The 23,261-nt window shown below is 40.5% G+C and overlaps 2 protein-coding genes across 16 annotated transcripts in view; one reads left to right on the top strand and one right to left on the bottom strand.

Annotated features, from left to right (window-relative positions):
* Window positions 1-23,261, top strand: part of LOC144020339 (ras-related protein Rab-8A-like) — a 316,622-nt gene that overhangs the window by 259,978 nt on the left and 33,383 nt on the right. The gene's annotated exons all lie outside the window — the stretch shown is intronic.
* The window catches only part of ptprfb (protein tyrosine phosphatase receptor type Fb), a 273,163-nt gene that overhangs the window by 154,322 nt on the left and 95,580 nt on the right, over window positions 1-23,261 (bottom strand). For all 15 annotated transcript variants that reach the window (XM_077523628.1, XM_077523666.1, XM_077523597.1 and 12 more), the window contains exon 2: window positions 22,122-22,294. In XM_077523628.1, the coding sequence (XP_077379754.1) occupies window positions 22,122-22,203 (82 nt within the window). In that variant the 5' untranslated portion in view covers window positions 22,204-22,294. The remainder of the gene's footprint in view (window positions 1-22,121; window positions 22,295-23,261) is intronic.

Here is a 23,261-nt window from a genome sequence, read left to right on the forward strand (position 1 = left end):
AGAATGCCGGTGCAGAGCCCCCTCGCAACCTCCTTACAACACCTTATGCTCCCTTTGCACGCAACGATGCATGCTCGGGCATAAGAGCTTATCAGGTTGCCATCATTAGTGCAGCTTGGCGCCTGCAGGGAAAAAAAAAAAAGATTTGCACTCTAAATATTTTCAGTGCAATAAGCAGGGCCAAAATATCAGCCAAATGTCAGCCGGGTTGAGGAACAATAGGGATGGTTGTGTGTGTGCATGTGAGTATGCGAGAGATTATTTTGTGTGGCATAACAACCGGCACAGTTGAGCGTCTTACTGATATTTAAATGGAAAGTGTTGTGGGGAATGACCATGTTTAATTCAAAGACACGCTGGCTAACCTCACATTTATATTACACACACTCCCCAAAGTATGTATAAAAAAAAACACCTTGTAGCAATTTGTGCTAAGTGACATCTGCCGTTTACGGTGGATTATCCCGCTCGGGCTTTAAAGCGAAAAACTTGTCACATTTAAGACGCCCACCCTGACAAGTTGCAATTGCGTTTTTTGCAAGCCTGTAAGATTTATGCGCACTTAGCGGTTGAGTCCACCCGACCAATAACATGCAATATGAGAGATGGAGTGCAAGTGTAGCTAATGAAATGAGTACGTGAGTGTTAAATACAGGGGTACCTTGAGAGTTACGTTGATGTTGTTTTGCGATACAAGTCATCGTTCAGAATATTTTGTTTCTTTAATTCCCATGCATCTATTTTGTAGTGGTCATTAAGCAATGGATTCAATAAAAAACTGTGCAGTTACACGTAGATATAAGTACTCTGTCATATATTATTTATCCTCTGCGAAGAATAACTGAGCCATCCACTGCCAACCGAGGTTATGGAAGAAAGTGGTGGCACCCATTGCAGGAGTTATCCCAGTGGATTCCAGTAAGGCGATTGTTAGATTAGGCCTCTTAGTGACAAGATAGGTGACTTGAGCTAGGCCGTTGTGTCGCTGTGACCTGTCCTGGCTTGGCGCCTTTCTATCTATCTGCACTCTGGCACACTTATCCAGCAGAAACTAGTCGTCAAGACCATCAAGGTCACATATTCGCACGTGGGCTAGGCTGAGCCGCCCCCATGTGGGTGGGCGGCCAAGACAGTATGAGTAGAGACCATTTTCAAGAGATTTCTTCCTCTTCCGCATACTAAGAGAAAAAGGCAACACAGCTGTGTACTCAACTTTTCTGGCATCAAGTAAATAGTTCAACTGAGAATATGCAGTCTTCTGGTCATTACTGTTTTCATAATATCACGAGCATTAAGATACAAGAACCAGTGGAAGTTCCCACCAGAACTTTACACAATGCTGACCTCTCCTTTACGGACATAATGATTCCAACCCGTTTGTGTGTGACTGTGCGCGTTCTTGCCTCAGCGGTTTTAGGTGTTCCCCCTCCCGCCTCCCGTATGACTGTGGAGATGTAATGTGACCTGAAAAGAAGAGGCGGTAGCAAGTGTACCAGTGTGGCTCATATTATTGTGGCGGTAAATAAAGCCGAGGTATGTCCATTGTCACATCGACACGCGATCGCGTCGGGTGTGGCGCTCAGTGAAGGTAAACGGGGTCAGCAAGAGTTCAGTGTTGTTGTAAACACACGCCATCCAGTTATGGCAACTTGAAGGAGTGCAGGTGGTTTTTTTGTGTTTTTTTTTTTTTTTTTTGTCGTTTGCATGTAGGAAGAAAAAAGAATGAGGGACTTTCCAAAAGTCACATAGGGAGACGGGAAAATCTTTGTAATCCAACTTTATATTGTTTTTTTTTTTTTTTTTTGCAGAATCATTTTAATGATAAATATTAGGATTTATACAGTCTTAATGACAATGATGATGATGTGGTGACCAAGGAGGCGCCCCTCCCTTTAAGGTACATGTCCCTAGTGAATATCTATACCTTGTGGGTCACCCGCAATGTCTTAATTTTCTGGATTTGATTAAATTCTTCATGAGAACATTTTGTCACTTGAATTTTGTCAGTTTAATAATAAAGGACACAAGGAAACCAATGCATCTTTAATTCATACAAATAGTGCAATTAATTTCACGGTATCCATTTTGGACTGGGTGTTCCTGCAACACCGCTTGAGATTATCAAACTGTTTTGGTTTTGTCACGTCTTTTCTTAAACCCTTTTTCCATTCCTGTGTCCCATTTTCAAGGCTGTCAGGCAGTTGTCACATGAAAACAAAGGCAAGGATAAGGTGAAGAACACATAAGCCTACCTATGCAAATCCTCCCCCTCAGCCGAGGTGCACACTCACTCGCCTTCTTTCAAGGCTTTCTTTTTTTTTTTCCTAAAGAAGGTTTCAAACTCCTTTCTTGACACGGCGTGTCTTCTAACACATGCTCCCCTTCGAGGTGGTGTTTGCCATAAACTGTCAAACTCAGGCTACAGTACGTGCGTGTCGACAGAATTTCATGGTTGGGGTTATACCAATATTACTTTGAAGTCAGATTTAAAAAAAAAAAAAAAAAAAAAAAAAAAAAAGATTGGAATGTCATTGTCATGATCTAAGATGTGACCTTATAAAATCAAATGACAGGAGTAGATATTAGGGTTGCCAAATGTCCCCTATTTTGGGCTAAATTGTTATGTCCCGTATGGGACCTCAAAAGTCCCGTAAAATAATTCTCAATTCTTACACGAAATGCAGCAAACGGCACCTTTGCCATTTTTGGACTACGGCTGCTCCCGTAGGTTGACAAGTGACAAGGAAGTTGCTTGTAGCCAATAAAATGAGTTGCTGGGTGTGACGTTATGTGGAGATCTTGCAAGGTAAGAGAGGCAACTAGAGAGAGAGAGAGAGAGAGAGAGAGAGAGAGAGACACTTCCAGGTTTCGTCACAGCTTCATGTGGCCTACACTCTAAACGCCTATCTTAATACGCCGGCTGCGAACGTATCAATTCTCGTACTATTTATGAACAAATACTGCGATAATTTAGCCTGCTGGCAAGTTTCAGGCATCGTCACGTGCATTTGTTGTAGCGGATTATACTGTGTAAGTGGCTAGAAAATAATAATAATAATAATGTGTGTAGTGTTGTCTGGTCGGTTAGGAAGAAAGAAAAGAAAGAAAAGTCTCCATGGAAAAAGTAAATTTGGTGAGTCACGCTCCTCTTTTGTATTTCTTTTTTTTTGCACCTGTTTTTTGTTTTTTTTTAGGTAAAGAGACAAATTGTGGTTTCTTTGAGGTTTTGTATAAGGTTACGTAATGATGGCCTGCAGTAAGGATTAAAGGGAATGTAGCATATTTTCCGCACTATAAGGCGCACCTTCAATGAATGGCCTATATGAAAACATTTTTCCATAATATAAGCACCTCATTATCAGGCGCATAGAGTAGAAGCTACTGCAGTGGATGGGGTTGCATTGTGTACAAGGGGTGGCGAGATCCGGTCCTCGAGGGCTGCAGTCCTGCAGGTTTTGGATATTTCCCTTCTTCAACACAGCTGATTCATGATCAGCTCATCAGCAAGCTCTGCAGAAGTCTGATAACGAGCCTGTTAATTGGAATCAGCTGCACTTCGAGTAGCGAAATCCATAAAACCTGCAGGACTCCGGCCCTCAAGGACCGCAGTTTGCCACTCCTGCAATAGATGGAGCTGTGCTAAAGATAATCTGAACAAAAAATCTGAGTCAGTCAATATTTATGACCGGTAATTGAATACAAACCGGCATTCTGACAACTTTGTTCACTCCCAAAACAAGTTACCGGTAGTGCAGTCACAATATGGTTCCGTATTAACAATATAACAATAACTCAATATTGTTCAAACATTACTATCCATATCTACAATATTTCCCAGCCTTGTTCAGGTGTGGTACTACCGTTCTAACTAGGGATAGACCGCCGATATTTGGCATTTTGACAAATATCGGCATCGGCCATGTTTTGAATCTGAAGGCCGATAAAGCTCACTGAGCAGGGGATACTTGCGAACGTAGCGAATTTGGGGTTTTCATCAGGATTTGTAAGATGTTCGCAGTCAGTTTTTATTTGTCGTAAACACATTTGGAACATATTCACACAATTTTTCACCGCAAAAATCTTTTTGAAACGTTTTTACGAACCCTAACAAAAACCCCAAATGAGCTACATTCACATGAATTTGTTACTCAGTGAGAAATTATATATAGTTTGAAAGAATTCCCCCCCCTCCCCATTTTACTGAAAATGAATATCGGCTTGAAATATCGGTTATCGGCCGACTTGACTACAAATAATCTGTATCGGTATCGGCCTTGAAAAAAACATATCGGTCTATCACTAGTTCTAACTGCTGCTAATGACTATGTTAGCCGTACGTAACCAATATTGAGCCACTTATAAGGCGCATCGGATTATAAGGCGCACTGTCGGTTTTTGAGAAAATTAAAGGCTTTTAGGTGCGCCTTATAGTGCAGAAAATACGGTACAAACTTTGTGCATTTCGAATCTAATCAGAATATACACTGATTTCACACATCATGCTCATACCACCATGACACCGTGCCGTGCACCTGTCTCTTATTTCGGGATGAGAAAGTTGGCAACCCTAGTAGATATATTTATTAAAAGTAAAAATGAAGTGAAATTTCATAACTCAGCATTCCTCCAGTTTCTTTTTCATTTTTTGATATTTTTCAGTTTCTGTTAATGCAGTAATTGGGTGCTTAGGACAATCACTTTAACGTTTAGGTTTCATCATGATATGAGGACGTGACATTATAAAATACAGTATTTAATAAATAGACAAAATGAAATAGAATTTCATAACTCAGTCAGGTGCTCTACATACAGGCCAATCATTATTGCAGTCCGATTTGCAGCTTTAACCTTTCTGTAGCCGAAGTGGTATGATGGCCAAATTAGCTCGCGTCTGGAAAAGGGTTGTGGTGTAAAAATGACATAACTCAACATGTTTATTATTCCATACATTATCAGGGATTACTGTGGACCTCATTTTATAGCTCACATAAAACTATTGCATTTTTATATGCAAGCTTTTAGTATAGCCTTGACAATTAAAAACTATAATAAAAAAAAAAATACACTGCACAATAAGTATTTAACACTTTCTCTGAGTTGCTGCAAGTGGTAACTGTTGTTTATTCAAATGGGGTTGCAAAACAAGAGAAAACATCTGTTTGCAGGGGGGAAAATAGCACAGAAAATGAGGTCTATTGTGTGAAAAGTATGGTGTACTGTTCATAGTTAGAAAAGATTTGGAGGTTTTACCCATCTGACAAAATAAGAGTAGCTAACAGCTTTTCTGTGTTTTTTGTTTTGTTTTTGGTGGCTGACAATCAGCGTATTCCCAAACCTGACCTGCTTGAGAGCTTCCTCTGCAGTGTAGAGTATCGCGGATCGATTTGCACGCGGCAGAGTGAAAACCATTCATTCTTATTAATAATAAATTAGCAAGTTATCATTTTCACAAGGCGACACTTAGCGGGAATACGCCTCATGCCATCAGTGTGGCTGGCTTTAATGGAACACTTCCATTTAGGCCTTTTTGCAGGCCATTAGCGGGCAACTTGTTTGCAATTAATTCCAAATAAAGCCGCCTCGCCCCTGTAAGTTATTTACCCCAATGTGATTGAGGCACTTCAGGCTGTTTAAGCCAATAAACATTATGTCTCCATTTGTGTTTTGCACATGAAAATGGAGACGTCTGTCACCTGCAACCGTTTCACAGTTATGAAATTCATCAACTTTGGCAGCCATGATCCGCCCACACACTGAGGAAAAAAAAAAGCCCATCAAATTTCTCAGAATTTAGAATCACCCATCTCTGTAGTGTAGGTGCTTCAAATTTGGTAGCAATTAGACGAGTGGTTCTTAACCTTGTTGGAGGTAGTTTCCCATGAACATTCATTGAACCCTTCGTAATTTAAAACTAAAATATGATTTTAATTTGTTTTTGTTTTTTTTAATTCAAGCGTGTTTATCAGTGACCAAAACAAACAGGGAGATTAGACTTTTCATTGAATCTTCCTCGCTTCACTTTGAATTCAGAAAGTGTTGTATTCTTGTACATGGTTCTAAATTAGCACCGGCCAACCTATCAAAATTCATTTTGGTGAAAAACTTACACACTTAAATTGAGGCAATATTTAGGGCTAGCTGAGAATCAATCGGAACCGGGACTAACGTTCCAATTCTCACAGAATCGTTTGCATTTAACATTTGTTTATGGTGCCTGTCAGCCTCATCCACCAACTATAAGAACTACTTGCCGAGACCAACGAACAAGTGCGCACAAACCCGCGCCCATCACAAGTGTGCCTTAACTATGTTAACGAGTCGCCTCAGTGCTACTCTTACAATAAGATTATATTGTGCAAAGGCTGTGACATGATGTGTCGGAATTAACGGAGTGCTGTGTTGTTCTCTGGGTCAACTCAAATGTAAATAACATTAGCGTATGTTCAGTATTTTCTACATCAAGACAGCATATGTTTTCATCTGCAGTAATAGACAAGACTGTTTCCACAGCAGACACATTGTAAACACACACTACCTGCTGCTAATCTGAACTAGTTAACAAATTACTCTGCTTTTGTATCTCTACACAGGAGGTTAGTCTATCAGTGGGAGCTCAGTGTGTATACTCTTACACTCACAGGTGAGTTTGTTTTGATGAGGTTTTTAAAAATAAAGCTGTACTTGTTATGTTTCGTTTTAGGGTGGTTGAGTTTTTAAGTTTAGTTTTGGGTGTTTGTTGTCTTTTCTCCGGTTTTGCTCCCCTAGTCTCGTTACCGTTAAGCTTGTCCACCTGCGTGCCTTCCCCTCCTAGTATGTGTGACCTGATTAGTGCCCTCTGCCTGCTGTGTGTCCCAGGTGTGTCTTGTATGTGGTTCGTTAGTGTTGGTATTCAGGGAGTGGTTTTTGTTTCACGCGTGTGGGAGCATTGTATGTTGTATTGCAGTATACCCAACTTTGTCTTTGCCTGGTGCGGTGCTTTATAAGTTAATCTACATCTGGTCAAGTTAACTAAGTCTAGTTTAGTTTTCTCTACGTCTGGTTTAGTTTTCTCTACTCCTGGTCAAGTTCTCTATCTCTAGTTTAGTTGTCTCTACGTCAGGTCTAGTCTCTACATCTCCTCAAGCCACCACGTCACCGCAGGTCTTCATGTCAACGCCAAGTGTCATCTTCACGTCCATGCCAAGTCAGTCCACGTTCGTCATGCCACATCTGTGCAGGTTCGTCATGCCAGTTTTGTCCCCGTTCGTCACGCCAAGTCTGTCCACGCCTGTCTACGTTCTGCCCAGTCTGTCCACGTCATTACCCAGTCTATCCACGTCATGACCAGTCTACTCGCGTTTCAGCCTGTCAATAAAGTTATTCTTATTCCTCTTCCTGCCTGTTTTCTCCGCCTCTGAGTCAAATCACAGAGAATTGATTCATGACACAGCAATAACAATCTTCTTTTCCATGTCGTGGCATGTGAGATTGCCGTTTCACCCAAGTCAAATTGGACAAACGATGTGACTCATCGCCTTGAGATGCCTTCCTATCTATCTAAACCCATAGAAGCGAGAAGCAAAGAGGAAAAACATCAAACTTTCAATACCCCAGCGTACCATGAAGACGCAGGGGTTGTGGGGTTTGGAGGGGGGCGGTGGGTGGGCGACTTTCTATCAGGCCTTGCAGCTTTCGGTGAATTATTCAAGACAGCAGCGAAAGAACAAGAACTCTAAGTGCAATTACCCTTCGCTCCTCTCTTCTCTGTGTGAGTCGCCGTTATGTAATGGCTTTCATCTTCTCCAGCCTGATTATGACTTCGGGAGGCATTGCTAAAATCTACACACTTTCTCCCCTCTTTAGACGGCCCAATAAGCACCATGTGACCAAGAGGAAAAACACACACTGTGATTCCAGGACCGACCAGACGCCCGGAGTGGCCATTTAAAACAAATGTTTTATGAAAAAAGCTTTTACGTTTTATTAGCAATCACATGGGTGTCCCTGTGATAACACCATTAGTTTGATTTTACCGGTACAATTCACAGAAATGGGTCCAACCTACATTTAGACGAATGTGACTCAGCGCCCTTGGCGATTTGTCAACTCACACATGGCAAACCTTCAGCAAACAAACAGTCAGCTGCTGATCTTCATCATACTTTGTCTCGACAACCTTGGATAACAAACGTTATCGGATACATTAACGGATTTTACTGAGTAACCGAATTTACCGCCATATTTGTCCTTTAAATGTGCATTTCCTTTTAAAACATGGGCGAGTACACGTGACAATTGCAGATACTTTTGTTTTCAAGGGATAATTGACTTATTTAGCAATTTTACCACTTGCTGTCGACTGAAGATGACATCATGTGTGCTCAGGAAACATGTAACGACCAGTCGCATTAGTTCGCTATTAATTATTTAACATTAATTATAGACAAAATATTATCTTCTTACTGTTGGAAATGAGTCAAATATCCCATAACACTCCAAGCAGGCTACAGACAACCTTGGGCAATAAACCTAAACTATCACCATTCAATATCAAAATTGTCCTTCAAACGCCTACATCCTTTTTAAACAAGGGCGAGGACTTAAGAACCCTCAACAATCGCATGTACTTTGTTTTCAATAAACAAAATACCACCAACCTTGAACATTGAACTTTTTTTAATGACTAATCCGTTCCCTGCCAAAACTGTAATGTAACTGTAAATGTGTACTGCCTTTCTGAAAATGGGCCGACACTCAGTACTCTCAAGACAACAGAACTTGACAAGATTTCCCAGAAATGACAGTCTGTCAGAATGCCGCATGAGTGTGGTTGGAATGGGCTCTTCAGCACGAGTACAACGCACCTAGAATTTTGAAAATCGGATGATGTCTTCCGGAAATAGTGAGCTTTTTGCTGGGGGGAAAATTTCAAAGGAGAAATAAGGAAGTTAAACTGTTCGAATTTAGAGTTGAAAAATAAAGAAAATTGGAAAATAGCAGCATTGGTTGCCATGGTAACAAATTTATTGACGGGATGATGTGATTTCACTAGTAAAGCCATTTCTCAGGATTCACTGAATACTATAAAGCTGCTACTGTGTACAATCACTTGATGCTACCTAAAGTTGTAAGACTCTGGCCCACAAAGCGAGTCTTTCATAACCTTGACAACAATATCTTGGGAATAAGTCATAAATGGATGAAAATTTAAAAAAAATGCTGTGTTCTTGTCATTGACCAGACGCAATCAAAGACTTTTGATCGCCCTCAGCTCATGAGGGAGCACACTGGTGGCTTATAATGCAGAATACTCACAGCGCTGTACTGCAGGTAGGAACTTTTTATCTTTAGGAAAGCTAAAGCCCAATTCACACTGACTGCGGAATGGCTGCGTTGCGTTTTCCGTACGGACGCCGTACGGACGCCGCAAGGACTACAATTCACACCGCGTGCGTTGCGTGTCCGGAAATCTACTCCCGACAGACCACAAGATCACGTGGGGTTCAAGCTGGAGAGTTGAGTTCACCCAATAACAACCGTGTATATAGAGTCCAATTTGTAAACAATAGACATGCTGGCCTGTTGTCACATCGAAATCTACTCCCGACAGACCACGTGGGGTTCAAGCTGGAGAGTTGAGTTCACCTGATAACAGTGTATAGTCCGATTTGTAAACAATAGCCATGATTACCTGCATCAATATGCTTTTTGGACATTATTTCTGGGACTTCTACCATGGCTCTTCTCCATAGGTAAGTACGTTTTGTGTTTAAATAATGTCGTTTTGTCGTGTTTAATTTATCCTGAGCTCATTTTTTGTCTTAAATGTCCGACTGATTTCATGCTATGCAGCTAGCTAGTTTCCCTCCCCAAATATGAGTTCGCAAACTGTTTTATTTTGAAATATACCGGATTTACCTTCATGCGAGACGCTCGATTTCCTGTCCGGCTCGTGTAATTTCTTTAGCTTCATGAAAATCCGCATGCGGCGTCCGCAAGAAATAGAACGCTTGCGGAAACCTTCCGCATCACCGCAGCCGTTCCGCACCGTACCGAAGCTGGTGTGAATTGACACATAGACTTGAATGCGTTCTATCCTCGCGACGTCCGTACGGCCGCCGTACGGAGAACGCATCGCAGCCGTTCCGCAGTCAGTGTGAATTGGGCTTAAGGAGGCTTACCTTTTTTTTTTTTTTTTTTGTATTCCCATTTGACATCCAAAAGCCGTGCAGAGTTGCATTTGTCTCCTTTTTCGCTGGTGTACAGAAAATTGCAATTGTTTTTCTTTGCATGGCAGAGAGTGAGCAGCCATTATACGTCACTACTCAGAATGCTTTGCCACGTAAACCACAATGGTGGTGTACATACATACAAATAAAGTTCCTACAAAATGTATTAAACTGGAAATGATTTTTAGACAAATGAATCTCATAGTTATGTTAAACATCCAAATAAAACTTGTCATTACAGTCGGGGTTCCTTTTAAGTCAGGTCAGTTGTTGTTTATTCATGAACTATTTGCTATGGAGAATTTTAAAACCATTACAAGTGATCATTCCATTCCATTTTTGGAAATTCCACCAATATGGTGGCCACTTGTCATGTTACTGCTGACACGTTGTTTTCATGAACCGATTAACAACAATCTTGGATAATAAAGAATGTTTTTGACGAGAACCGTTATTAGCGGCCAGAATTGTCCTTCAAATGCATAACTGTCTTTCTCAAGATGGGTTAAGACTTAGAAGAGCACCCACAAGACAATCACAGAGACTTTCTTTTAACAAACCAAGTACAGACAGCCTAAAACAAAAAGAAACGTTTTTGTTGAGTATTTCCATTTGTTGCATTAATTGTCCTTTGGCAGTGTACTTTTTAAGGGTGTGTGTGAAGACTCATCGTACCATCAAGACAATCACAGACACTTTGCTTTGATAAACCAAGCACAGACAACCTTGGATAATAAAGTTTTAACGTGCTGTATCTCATTGACGCTCACACTGTCCTTCCACTGTCAGATGCCGACTTAATTCAATGCAAAATGTATCTATGCAATGCTTTCATGACATTGGGAGAATGAATGGAAAATGCCCAAAAACCATTGTCACATTCACACATATTCATACACCAATTTTGAATGTACCCATGCCACATACAGAGACAGACTTATCAAAGAAAACAAGATTGGTTCGTGATATTTTTGGTGCTACTGTTGTGTGCTGCTACTAATGAAGTGACTCATCATTGTCTGAAAAGCGCACATTGTCTACACAAGACAATATTAAAATAGGCTTTGCATACTTGCATCAGGAATGCTTGCATGTAAATCAAAATTCAAAGTTCATTTTGAATATCGTGTCACCATTGTGATGGAAATGTGAGCTACTCTTGCTAAGTGGGATGTAGTACGAGAGGGAGGGGGCTCTGTTAATGCAACTGGTCGGGGTCCCGTGGTCACCTGCACTACAATTAGTAGATCAATGCGGGCTAAATGTTAAGTGTATTAAATGATCCCAAGAGGCGCAGGGGCTCAGCTGGCGAGATGGGCTACCAACTTCTTCAGGCATCCCATTTTAGGGGCGTGGGGGTGAGCTCATCATCCATCACTGTGCAACCCCACCCTAAGACCCTCTTGTAACCCCACTCACCTAATTAATTTGCCTCCTTTGGATTAGCCCTCCCTCGGAGACCGACCATTGTTCTTGTCGTCTTGACCACGCCACCCCTTTTTAGTCTTAGCTCCTTCAACCCTCCGCGAGCATCACATCAATTAGCTTACTGTATTAATACGAGGAAGATATTCAGGCTTTACAGGATTTGCTTATTCAACTGGAACAGTTCAACCATGTCAAGGCTCATTTGTGCTCTGTGTTAGATCCGTTGGATATGGAAAAGAGGTTGCAGCACCACCGCAAATTGTGGGACTGGGGCAATGTTTACATTTCAACCGAACCATTCTTAAATTTTCTATTTTGCTTATCATGTTCAGTGTTTTTGAAAGCAGGACACTCAGGCGAAAGGCTGGATTGGTTGCCAGTTGAATGCCCACACTGCTGGCACGCAAATCAGACGAGCAAACCACTGACTTACCACCACAGTTGAAATGCTTCACAGCCCCATCAGGGCCTTCAATGCTATCTCCGAGTTTGCCTCCTTAACTCATTCACTAACCAGCCATTTTCACAGAAGCAGTCCCGTTCGCTCCCGGCTGTTTTACTGGATTTTGACTGATTTTGCAAGGCCCACAGAATATTGTGTTCAATTGCTATAAAAGAACCTATCAAAAGAAAGATTAAAGTCTCTTCTTTCATCAGGAAAAAGAAGTATATTTCTATCTGTTTCCGTTTTGCAGCAATTAGCATTAGAAGAGAGCTAAGTTTCATCAGTTTTTGCAAATCTATTTAAAATTGTAAGTAATTGAGCTTTTTTTCTACAAGGCTCTGGTTGATCTCCTTTGCTCTGCTGCCACCTGCTGGCCGTTTGTGTAATAACTACCATTTCTGCAACCGCTCTTTGCAACAAAAAAAAACAACAAAAAACGGATAAATACGTCATTGGGACACTTGGAGCATTAAAAAAAACGTATTTATACGTTATTGGGAGTAAATGCGTTAAGAACGATGGGCAATACGGAGCTAGTTGTTAACAATTCTGCCTCACAATTCTGAGGATTTCATCTCAGGCCCCTCCGTGTGGAGTTTGCATATTCTTCCTGTGCTTGCGTGGGCAGTCTGGCTTACTCCCAAATCCCAAAAACTTGCATTTTAAGTTCACAAACGGTTGTTTGTTTGCATTTGGCTGCCGACCAGTCCAGGGTGGGCTCCAGCTCTCGCTCATAGTTAGCCGGGATAGGCTCCAGCCCACCTGCAACCCTAATGAAGACAAAGGATTTCGAAAAATGGATGGAATAAGAAACATTTTGGGATTCAGCAAGGTGCGATCATCTGAATCGTTTCAACAGAATGGATACTTGGAAGTATAAAGGTTTAGGCCATTTAGAGTTTGAGCTTCTGTAGCTCTTATTGCTTGAAAATAACAAAATTGAGTCCCCCCCCCAGCATCTATCTGGTCTACGTGGATGATAATGGTCTCAAAGTAAATTTACACATCCGTAGATGAAAATTAAGATTTATATTACGGTAAATGCGAGTTGCATCATGTCCACAATGTGTTTGCTTGAGACCAAAGATTATCCAGGTGTGTTGCAACATACTATAATTAATTCTACAACTTCCTGCTAGTCTCAGTTGAGGACTTTCCGCTTGACATCTAAGCACAACTCAACTCAAAAGGATTCCAAAGCACAGCAGTGAGTGGCTAAGTGGCAACTGTCAATAAAGCTATTTTGTGTGAACACAAATTGAAATGCTTTCCTCGTTGTGTAGTACTGATGAATCTGGGACACGGCGGAAGGGTTTGGGTGACTGCCTCGAGCTCCGCTATCGAGCTTCCTAATTAAACTATTAATCTCACATCATTAACCTCCACAGACCCCCATCTACCCGCCACTTTGTGACACTGCTGCACTTTGGCTTATGAAAACAACTCCATTTCCTTTATTTTGTTGATGCTATTATTCTACAAATCGTCTGTATTGCTTTTTCCGGATCATTGTCCTGCCACCACGGTCCCTGTAGTCCATCTTTGGCTGGCCGGGGACCGCAGCTGTGTGCTAAATGCATTACTCTCTCCAAGTGGCTCTCCAAGGTGGATATGGTTACCTTTAATTAAAAGATAATCAATTTCTCTGTCCCCTGTTTGATTTTGAACCGGGAGACCATATGGACCGTTAAAAAAAAAAAAAAAAAAAAAAAAAGAAAAAAAAAATCCAATTTGCAGCCGCCCAGCTGCCCGTCTGGTGCACCCCCCGTCCACAACCACTTTGGCACATGCATTACATCACCAAATTGTAAGAGCTTTTCGAGATTGCCAATTTAATCTAAAAGCTTGTCTTACATGGCACACCGTGGGGAGCTGCTGTTTAGGTCACAGAATTATACATTGAAATTGGAGGCTATTTTGTAATTCTAACTCCACTATTGTTACGTTGATTTTGACATTTCAACTTCGTCAAATTTATTCTGCATATACTGTTGGGTAAGGGGAACTAAACCCAAGATTGGAGAAGAATTTGCGAGAATGTCGCTTGTATCAGCAATTCCTGCATGCTTGATTTTACCAACAAACCAGAAAGAACATTCAACAAACATTGACTTGCAACGGCTGTTGGCGCATTCGGTATCTTCTTGTATTGACCGTGGTCAGGCCAGTCTGCAGTCAAAGAGACCAAGTCCAGACAACCGCATCCATACATCCATTTTCTTGACTGCTTATTCCTCACAAGGCTCGCGGGGGTGCTGGAGCCTATCTCAGCTAGCTCTGGGCAGTCGGTGGGGGACAGACAACCGCAATGATTGTTCACACTATGCTACACAGTAAAATTTGTAACAAACCAGACTTAACCCTCCTAATATCCTTGGGGTCAAATTGACCCCATTCACCCATAGGGTGAAATGTGTTATTAGTATGCAAAAATGCTAACCTGGCAATAGCCAGATGGGTACGTCTCAACAGTAATTTTTTTCAGGCGGGAAAAGGCGGGACATTCTGTACAATAATTATAGCTGATTGGACAATGCGGCATTCTCCACGTTTGTTTTAAACAATCACGACCATGGGTAAGAATTTCGTCTTCGTTCTTGCCGAAAGGGAGGAAAAGCACTAACATCTTACCAGCTAGAAGTGCACGAAGCACCCCTCGCTGTTCAACATTCAACAAGGAAACGATGAGTAATTCTGCGAGAACTAAATTAATTGTAACGTCCATTCGTCCATGTTGGGTTTGTTTGTTAGCACAGTTGCATATCCCGCCCCCAAACACAATGTCGCTCTGTGATTGGTCCATAACCACCAGTGGTTCGGGACGGCGGTTATCAGCGGGAGCGGTACAAGATGTATTCACCGGAGTTTGTGAACTCACAAACACCACAAGAATTCATCTTGTGAGAGCAAGGTTACAAAAATGCTGCTGTAGTTTTGAATTTGGTCAGCAGTAGAGGGTGATTTTGCCTAACTTGGGGACCCCAAGGTATGATGAATTAAACATAAGAATTTGGTTGCGCTTTGACCTCATAAGTTTTGTGTCATCAACCCTTATCGCCATGTTTCACCTAAAATGTTCACCCATCTAACTATTTTTTATTGGTTTAATTATGATAGACATGCCTTCTAAATTATGAATATGTTGATAAGAGAACTGACTTCAATGGGTTGTTTTACAGCAAGCCGTAAAACCTCTAACAATGATTTGAACACATCTGTCTCGTAAACGTGGTTCAACTTTTGCAGCAATCATACTCTCAATTCTAGGTAAAAAGCTCAGGAACTGGTCAAAATGTCACTTAAAATGGCCACTTCAAACAAGTACAAGTTCTTCAAGGCGATTTCAACCCTAAATTTTTCAGGGGCTGAATTTCAAAATAAATCTGAGGGACGCTGAGGGGCTAACATTTACAAGTATAAGATGGCTTCATAAAGGACAACATGCAGTAAATAATTCTGCCGGTCAAGCGTGTGTCAACACTTATGGGTCGATATTCTAAAGCCATTTTAAAAAGTAATCAGTTAATTACGGCGGCATCGTAATCCTCGTCCGTGTGCACAAAGGAGGCCTTTGTGGTCGTCCTCGCATGAAAAGCCCGCCTAGATTATAACGAGAGAGGCACGCCGAGGCGACACATACATCAAAAGCTTATTAACGCCGGCGAAATAACTCAACGGCAGCGCTACAACAAAGATGGGTCGCTCCAAGAGGCCGACCGATGTGACTTTGAGGCCGACCTTGCGGGCCCTGAGGCCTATTGTGTACTAGTATGGTTGGTGGAGAGCCCCCCCTGCTTGATTAGGCTTAGCTCCCAGGGGAGGATCGATGGGGATGTCTGCGATCAGCACTCACTGTAATAACATTGCATTGTGTGTACTCAATGACAACACAAGACGAACAATGTCACCGAGCTGATAGTGCCGCCCGAGGACTTATTTGTGCTGCCGAATCACGACGGAGCTGGAATTGTGCAGCGGTGCAAAATGAAGGGGCGTTTAAGGCAACAAGCAAACGTTTGCATCTCGCGGTCGCTGGGCTCCGTCGCGGAGGACACGTCGCACGCCACTCGTTTCAAAGCCAGCTGCTTCAGAGCACCTCTGGCCAAGCGAAGGAACCGACAAAGCATCCTAGGAGCTAAGACTATTCTTGGCCACGTCCACACACAAACATGTCCTGTATATTTCTAGTTTCTTCTTTTCCTTCTCTTTCTGCCCACACGCAAACTGGGTGTCAGGTCACTGACTTCCGGGAAAACTCTAGATTGATTTCAAACCCAAAAAGATAACCCTGCACTCGGGAGTTATGTCGTTTTCAAATAGATTTTAAGGATCCCTCATTCACTAAATATGTCCACTGCAAATGCATAATATGGATTTGGTTGTATATTAGGGCTGGGTATTGCCGCCAACCTCACGATACGATACGTATCACGATACAGGGGCCACGATACGATACGTATTGCGATACATATGTGTCCCACATGAGACACGTTCCATGTTAAGCTTATGAGTAAATAAATGTTGATATTCTTCCTCTGCTTTAATTTTTCTTAGCAAGACACAGTGTCCAATCACTGGTGAGCTATTTTTGCATTAATTGAAGTCAATTAACTTCAAAGACGCTGCTGGTTTTTATTTCTTAGGTACAATGCAAGCTGCAAAGGCAAACGTTAACTGCCGATTTAAAGTTAACAAGCAATATCGATTCTGACGCCTGCGTATCGATACGTGTATTGTAATGAGGCCCGCAACGATATATTGCCGTATCGATTTTTTGAGCACACCCCTACTGTATATATCCTAATATTTTGACATTATGCAATCATAGTTTCGATCGAGATAAAAAAACATTCACTGCAGGACAAACAACCAAAACACACTTTATCTGTACTTAACTATAACAAAATAAAACTATAGATATCAGTGTTCATCACCGCCTACACGCATTGACAAAGACTGCAATCTGTTTATTAAACGTGGTTCCAATCAAACAAAATCTCTAGCAGAGGTAGTTTTAACTCATTCACTGCCTTTGAAAAGTATACTTTGTCAATTGTATATTTTTTAAGAGTGGGGATAGATGGGGGAGAATCTGATTATGCTCCACTGTAAATGTCAAACTTGGAAACAACTTTACTGATGCCCAACAACCGGTAGATGACATCATTGCCCCATTTTATACCAAATAAACACAGTTTCAGAGTCCATGGGAGAAATGGCTGTATTTTGGCAAACCTACATTTTTCTACTGTCAATTATAAAAGAACGGGACGAGGCAAAAACTAGGGAGTCTATTCTGTCATTTGGTAGATTCAGTTTCGATATAATTATTGAACGTAATATCACGTGGGTTTTGAAAATTTAGATATTTTGTAAATGGCTGGCAATGAATGAGTTTTTAAAGTTGACTCCAAGTATCTTTTTAGGCAGAGGTAATTTTTTTTACTTTTTAGGCAATCGTTTGCTTTGTGTCCACTCATGATGGACTTGCCTACGGAATTTCATGGTGCAAAATGAAACTGGCTTTGGTGTGCGTGGACATCAGCAGCAGAGTTCGCAAACAACACAAAATATCATAACTTTGCTTTTAGCTTTATCAAGTGGAATTTGTGAAAGTCTTTCATGCTCAGACAGGGTAGACTCCACATATAGATGATGTTAAATTGCCAAGCTTGTGAGTTTGCTTTGTGTGTGGCATGGTAGTAAAGATTGGCCTTCACAATTTAAAATCAAATTCTTATGAATTTCAGCGCAGATGATAACGTACCTCTCTAAAATTGATACAGTAAGTTGGACTCTAAACTGATTTGGATCCAATAGGCCGCACCCAAGTTTGTGAGCCTTTGATGATTTCGCACGCAACTCAAAATTGTTGGTTTTATTTTACAGTCATTGTTGTTTTTCAGTTGCTTGTGAGCCGCTGGTCTTGATCACTCTGTCACAAGAGACAGACAATTCTGGTGGATTTCTTCTTAATTCTTTTAAGAATCTTGGAAAGAGACAGACTGAAGTCGTGTAATCATAAACCTGTCATGCACACTTTCCCATAATATCTGTCTGCCGTCTGCACTATAACACAGGAAATCCAAAACCGGCACTATCAAGTTCACATAACTTGAGTTGCAGAGAAATTACAGGCACCGCATTTACACAACCCTGCTATTAGTGGTAGGTGTTATTTTCGCCCCCCAACGGTCTTATTTTAATTCCACGTCTACTCCATGCTGGCGGTAATAACAGATCTGCGATGCCCGTTTTTTTTTGTTTTTTTTTCTCGCATGCATGTGCACTAAAATACAAGTGTAGCTGAACCTCAGACCAGAGGCGGGCTTCATTGGGCTCCTTTTGGGTTTTATCTTCCCTTTCTCAGTGGGAATTCTTTCTTGTACCCATATCACTTATTTATTTCCAAGAGCGCTTGTGTGGCTTTATCTGTAAAATGAGAGACAAGGGCAATATTGCTCAGTAGGAAGCGTGCGATATTTTGTCTCGCATTGAACAGTTGGGATGAATTTCTGATTATGCAGGACTGCAACCTTTGCGTTAAAATATAGTAAATATTGCACAAAAAAATGCACACATAGATTAAATAAATAATAAAAGAAATGTTAAACATAGGGCTGGGCAATAAATCAAACTAATTTGATTAATTTGTCGTATTAAAAATTCCATCCATCCATCCATTTTCTTAGCCACTTTTCCTCACCATTTTAAAAATTGAATTGTTGAAAATGAGCTAAATCGTGAAATCGAAGTACATATACATAAATGAATACACTCGCCTTATCCTGGATTATTAAGAGCTGTTGTTCTTAAATTCTGTCATATCCAAACGTTATTGTGAGTTGTAATTTTGCAAAAATGGCAGAATGCTGGATGTGTTTACAATAGTTACCAACTAAGGGGAAGTCACCCCCCTCCAAAAAAAAATAAAAATAAAAAATAAAATAAAAATAATGTACTATGCAGCCCCACTTGTTTAAATACGGTATTCTGGTTAATACTGCGTTAGTGGATATGAGTTATATATCCATATCAATATGTGCAACAGTGTTTTCATTTTCACTTGACAGTAAGTGTCAAAATGGCCACTCCCTGAGATGGATACAAATGGCTGGATTTCGCTGCATAACTAATCCACAAATGTAATATTAATCAGAAAGTCATGTTTGGACTAGTGAGGTCACATATAACATATTAATGTCAAGTAATGTTTAAGGTTCCCGTTTAAAGGTATTGTCCGATGGATTTCCATTGCCGTTTGTAAACAGAACATTGAAAACTGATGCTCAAGAAAGCCTAGAACAGCAGCCAACCAGGAACGAGCGTGAAACGAGTCCACCACCACAAGTAACACAAATTAATTTGTATGAAAAATAAAATCAATTCATGTGAAAAAAACTAATACTGAAATGTAAAAATATTCAACAAATATGAAACAAAAATAACAGAAAATATACGAAAATTAGTCCCCAAATTCATTAACATACACAAATTATTATTATGCTTGTGAAGGTGGATGGTTGTTTGTAAGGGTGTTAAAAAAAATCGATTCGGCAATATATCGCGATATTACAGCTCGCAATTCTCAAATCGATTCAATAGGCAGCCGAATGGATTTTTAAACATCCATTTTTGATGGAAAAATTTTCAACAAAACGTCTTGTTTAGGGTTAGGATTAACACCTTAAGCGTGGAAGAATATTATATTAATGGAACATTAAGCCTTAATATTTTATTTCAATGCTGTTCCAACATGAAAAAGATTACAACCTGTTTGTTAAATACAGAAGCGAACAGTTATAAGACTGAAGTTTCAGATAAATAATACATTTTCATACAAATCTTACAGTGCACATGTACAAGTTTACTGAATGGTATTTTCTAAATTTGAGTACAAAAATCGCAACAATCGACTTATAAATTTGTATCGGGATTAATTGGTATCAAATCGAATCGTGACCGATGACTCGTGATACGAATCGAATCATCAGGCACTAGGGGTGTGAATTGCCTAGTACCTGACGATTCGATTCGTATCACGATTCACAGGTCACGATTCGATTCGATACCGATTAATCCCGATACGAATTTATAAGTCGATTGTTGCGATTTTTTTCATTCAAATTTAGAAAATACTAATCAGTAAGCTTGTAGAGTGTAAGATTTATATGAAAATGTATTATTTATTTATCTGAAATTTCAGTCTTATAGAGGTTGTAATCTCTCTGTTTGAACAGCATTAAAATAAAATATTAAGGCTTAATGTTCCGTTCATATAACATTCTTCCATGCTCAAGGTGGGAATCCTTAAAAAAAAAAAAAAAAAAAAAAAAAAAAAATCGATTCTGCCGATTATTGAATCGATTCGAGAATCGCGCGATGTAGTATCGCGATATATCGCCGAATCGATTTTTTTTTAACACCCCTATCAGGCACTAAGCAATTCACACCCCGAGTTGTATGTCTCTGTGCGCCCTGCGATTGGCTGGCAACCAGTTCAGGGTGTAGCCCGCCTACTGCCCGAAGCCAGTTGGGATACGCTCCAGCAACCCCCGCGACCCTTGTGAGAAGTAAGCGGTCAAGAACATTGATGGATGGATGAATTATAAAATTCATATTAACATATTAAAATTCATATTAATATACTAATATTAACTCATTCACTCCCAGCCATTTTCACAGAAGCAATCACGTTCGCTCCCGGCTGTTTTACTGGATTTTGACTGATTTTGCAAGGCCCACAGAATATTGTGTTCTATTGCTATAAAAGCATGGAACCTATCAAAAGAAACATTAAAGTCTCTTCTTTCATCAGGAAAAAAAAGTATGATTCTATCTGTTTCCGTTTTGCAAAAATTAGCATTAGAAGAGAGCTAAGTTTCATCAGCTTTCACAAATCTATTCAAAATTGTAAGTAATTGAGCTTTTTTTCTACATGGCCCTGGTTGATCTCCTCTGCTCTGCTGCCACCTGCTGGCCGTTTGTGTAATAACTACCATTTCTGCAACCGCTCTTTGCAGTTGAGAGGCTGCATCAAAGCCTTCTGTATGCTCTAACATAAAAAAAAAAAAAAAAAAAAACACAAAAAAAACGTATAAATACGTCTTTGGGACACTTAGAACATTAAAAAAACGTATTTACACGTTATTGGGAGCAAATGAGTTAAAAATAACAGAAAATAAAAATTACCTTAATAAAAAAAAACAAAAAACGATGAAATACAAGTGACAGGAAGACAAGCTGTACCTTACAGATGAAAGCCATAGAAAAACAACAAAACCACACCACCTAGAGAAAATAGAGACACTTCACACTAAGTTCAAGAGAGCAAAGGGTTCACCGATACGAATCTCACATGAAAGGAAGGTCCAGTTGTCGTGGGTGAGGAGCGTGTATGTGCGTGTAATTGAATTACGGTGACGTTTGACAGCACTATAGGTGAGTCATGTGTTGAATTAATTCCGTCCCTGACCTTGTGTTGGCCACGGGAAAGCCACTCAAGCCCCCCGCCAAAGGTGGGGCAACAGTGCCACATCTTGACTGTGCACCTTTTTCCAGCCGGGGCTGTCATTCACAGTGACAGCAGATGGAGTAGAGAAATAGATGGCTCTTTATAACAACATAGTCGAGCCTCAATATTGATTCAAGACAACCGTATAACTGAGGAAAAAGGAACTTTGCCGTGCATGCATGTCTGATGCGGCTGCTCAGTTAACTCATTCACTGCCATTGACGGAAAAAGACGTCAAATGATGCATTTTTTTTATGGTCTGGCCATGAATGTGTTAATAAATAACTTAAAAAAAAAAAAAATCAAAGTGGCCCTTGCAGCTTTCTATTTTTCTGTATGTGGCCCTCAGAGGAAAAAGTTTGGACACCCCTGCTGTACATTATATCAATATAATTGCTTCATTGATTTTTACCATGTTTAACTCATTCACTGCCATTGACGGAAAAAGCCGTCAAATGATGCATTTTTTTCTGGTCTGGCAATGAATGTGTTAAATAGAGTGACAATGTGGAGCAAAGCAACTTACTGTCTGCCACAGAGGAGATCACGGCGCAGCTGAGTAGCAGGGGCAGGACGAGACACGCCCCTCTGTGTGGGGGCGGTGCCATGTCTCAAGGTCGGCACTGCTGCTGCACCCGCCCTCGGTCGTCGTCCCCCTTCTTAGACGCGTCCCGCTCTGACACGATCAAAGGCTAAAACCTGCAAGGGCAAACACAAGCAGAATTAATTAGAGAAAATTAATATTACAGACGGCGACACAGAACTTGTCTAATTTCTTTCATACCGACTGTTGCTAATGCAACCTTATTCTCTCTCACATTTTCCATTTTAGTACATTTTATGACAAAATAGCACTTGTAAGTTTTACCTTTTAGCTAAGGATATTTGAGGGCTTCAGGAAGCAAAACTGAAGCAAGAAAACGTCACTATCGGTTTAACGGCTTACCATAGTTTTAAAAAGTCAAGTTTTCAAAAACTAATACTGGTTGTCACCGGTAAGTAATGCTCCCTCTAATTTTGCGTGTGCTTGTGCATTCACACAAATTTCTTGAGCGCTCATTGGACTACGATGAGCAACATCCACAGACTTATATATGCCATGTCTACACCATCGCGAGAAGTGAAGCCACTGGCGGCCATCTTATGTTGCCACCCACAAGCCTATCAAACTTGAAGATATTAATTTTCCCGCAGCGTTATGTTATTTAATGGCGTATGGTTGTACCAATAAGTCTCCAAGAATCTCTACCTGTACATTTCATTGGTAAGAATACATTTCTAAAATTTCTTATAAGCTATTTCTATGAGTGCTTCTCAAAGATTTGTCCGCATCATGTTGTCAGAGCCATGAACAAAGAAATGAAAGCAAAGCCAATCAGCACAAAATTGGCTGTGAAATGTAAACCCAACTGTTAGTCCATTTATATACAGTAAGCTCTTGGCAACATCAGACATGCACATGGCAGCCAAACCAGTATCACACCTGTCCAAAACCTGAGATCATAAATTACATGATGTATGTATGTTAAAAAAACAGATTTGTGACACGAATAGAATCAACCCTAGTTTGTTGTTTTTAATCATACAGGTTATTTAAGCATGATTAAGTCATAAAACAATTTATATAAATATGGGTCCACATCGTCCACTCAAAAATAATGGAAAA

The sequence above is a fragment of the Festucalex cinctus genome, chromosome 1 (assembly GCF_051991245.1).
Source record: "Festucalex cinctus isolate MCC-2025b chromosome 1, RoL_Fcin_1.0, whole genome shotgun sequence".
In the NCBI taxonomy this organism is placed as follows: Eukaryota; Metazoa; Chordata; class Actinopteri; order Syngnathiformes; family Syngnathidae; genus Festucalex; species Festucalex cinctus.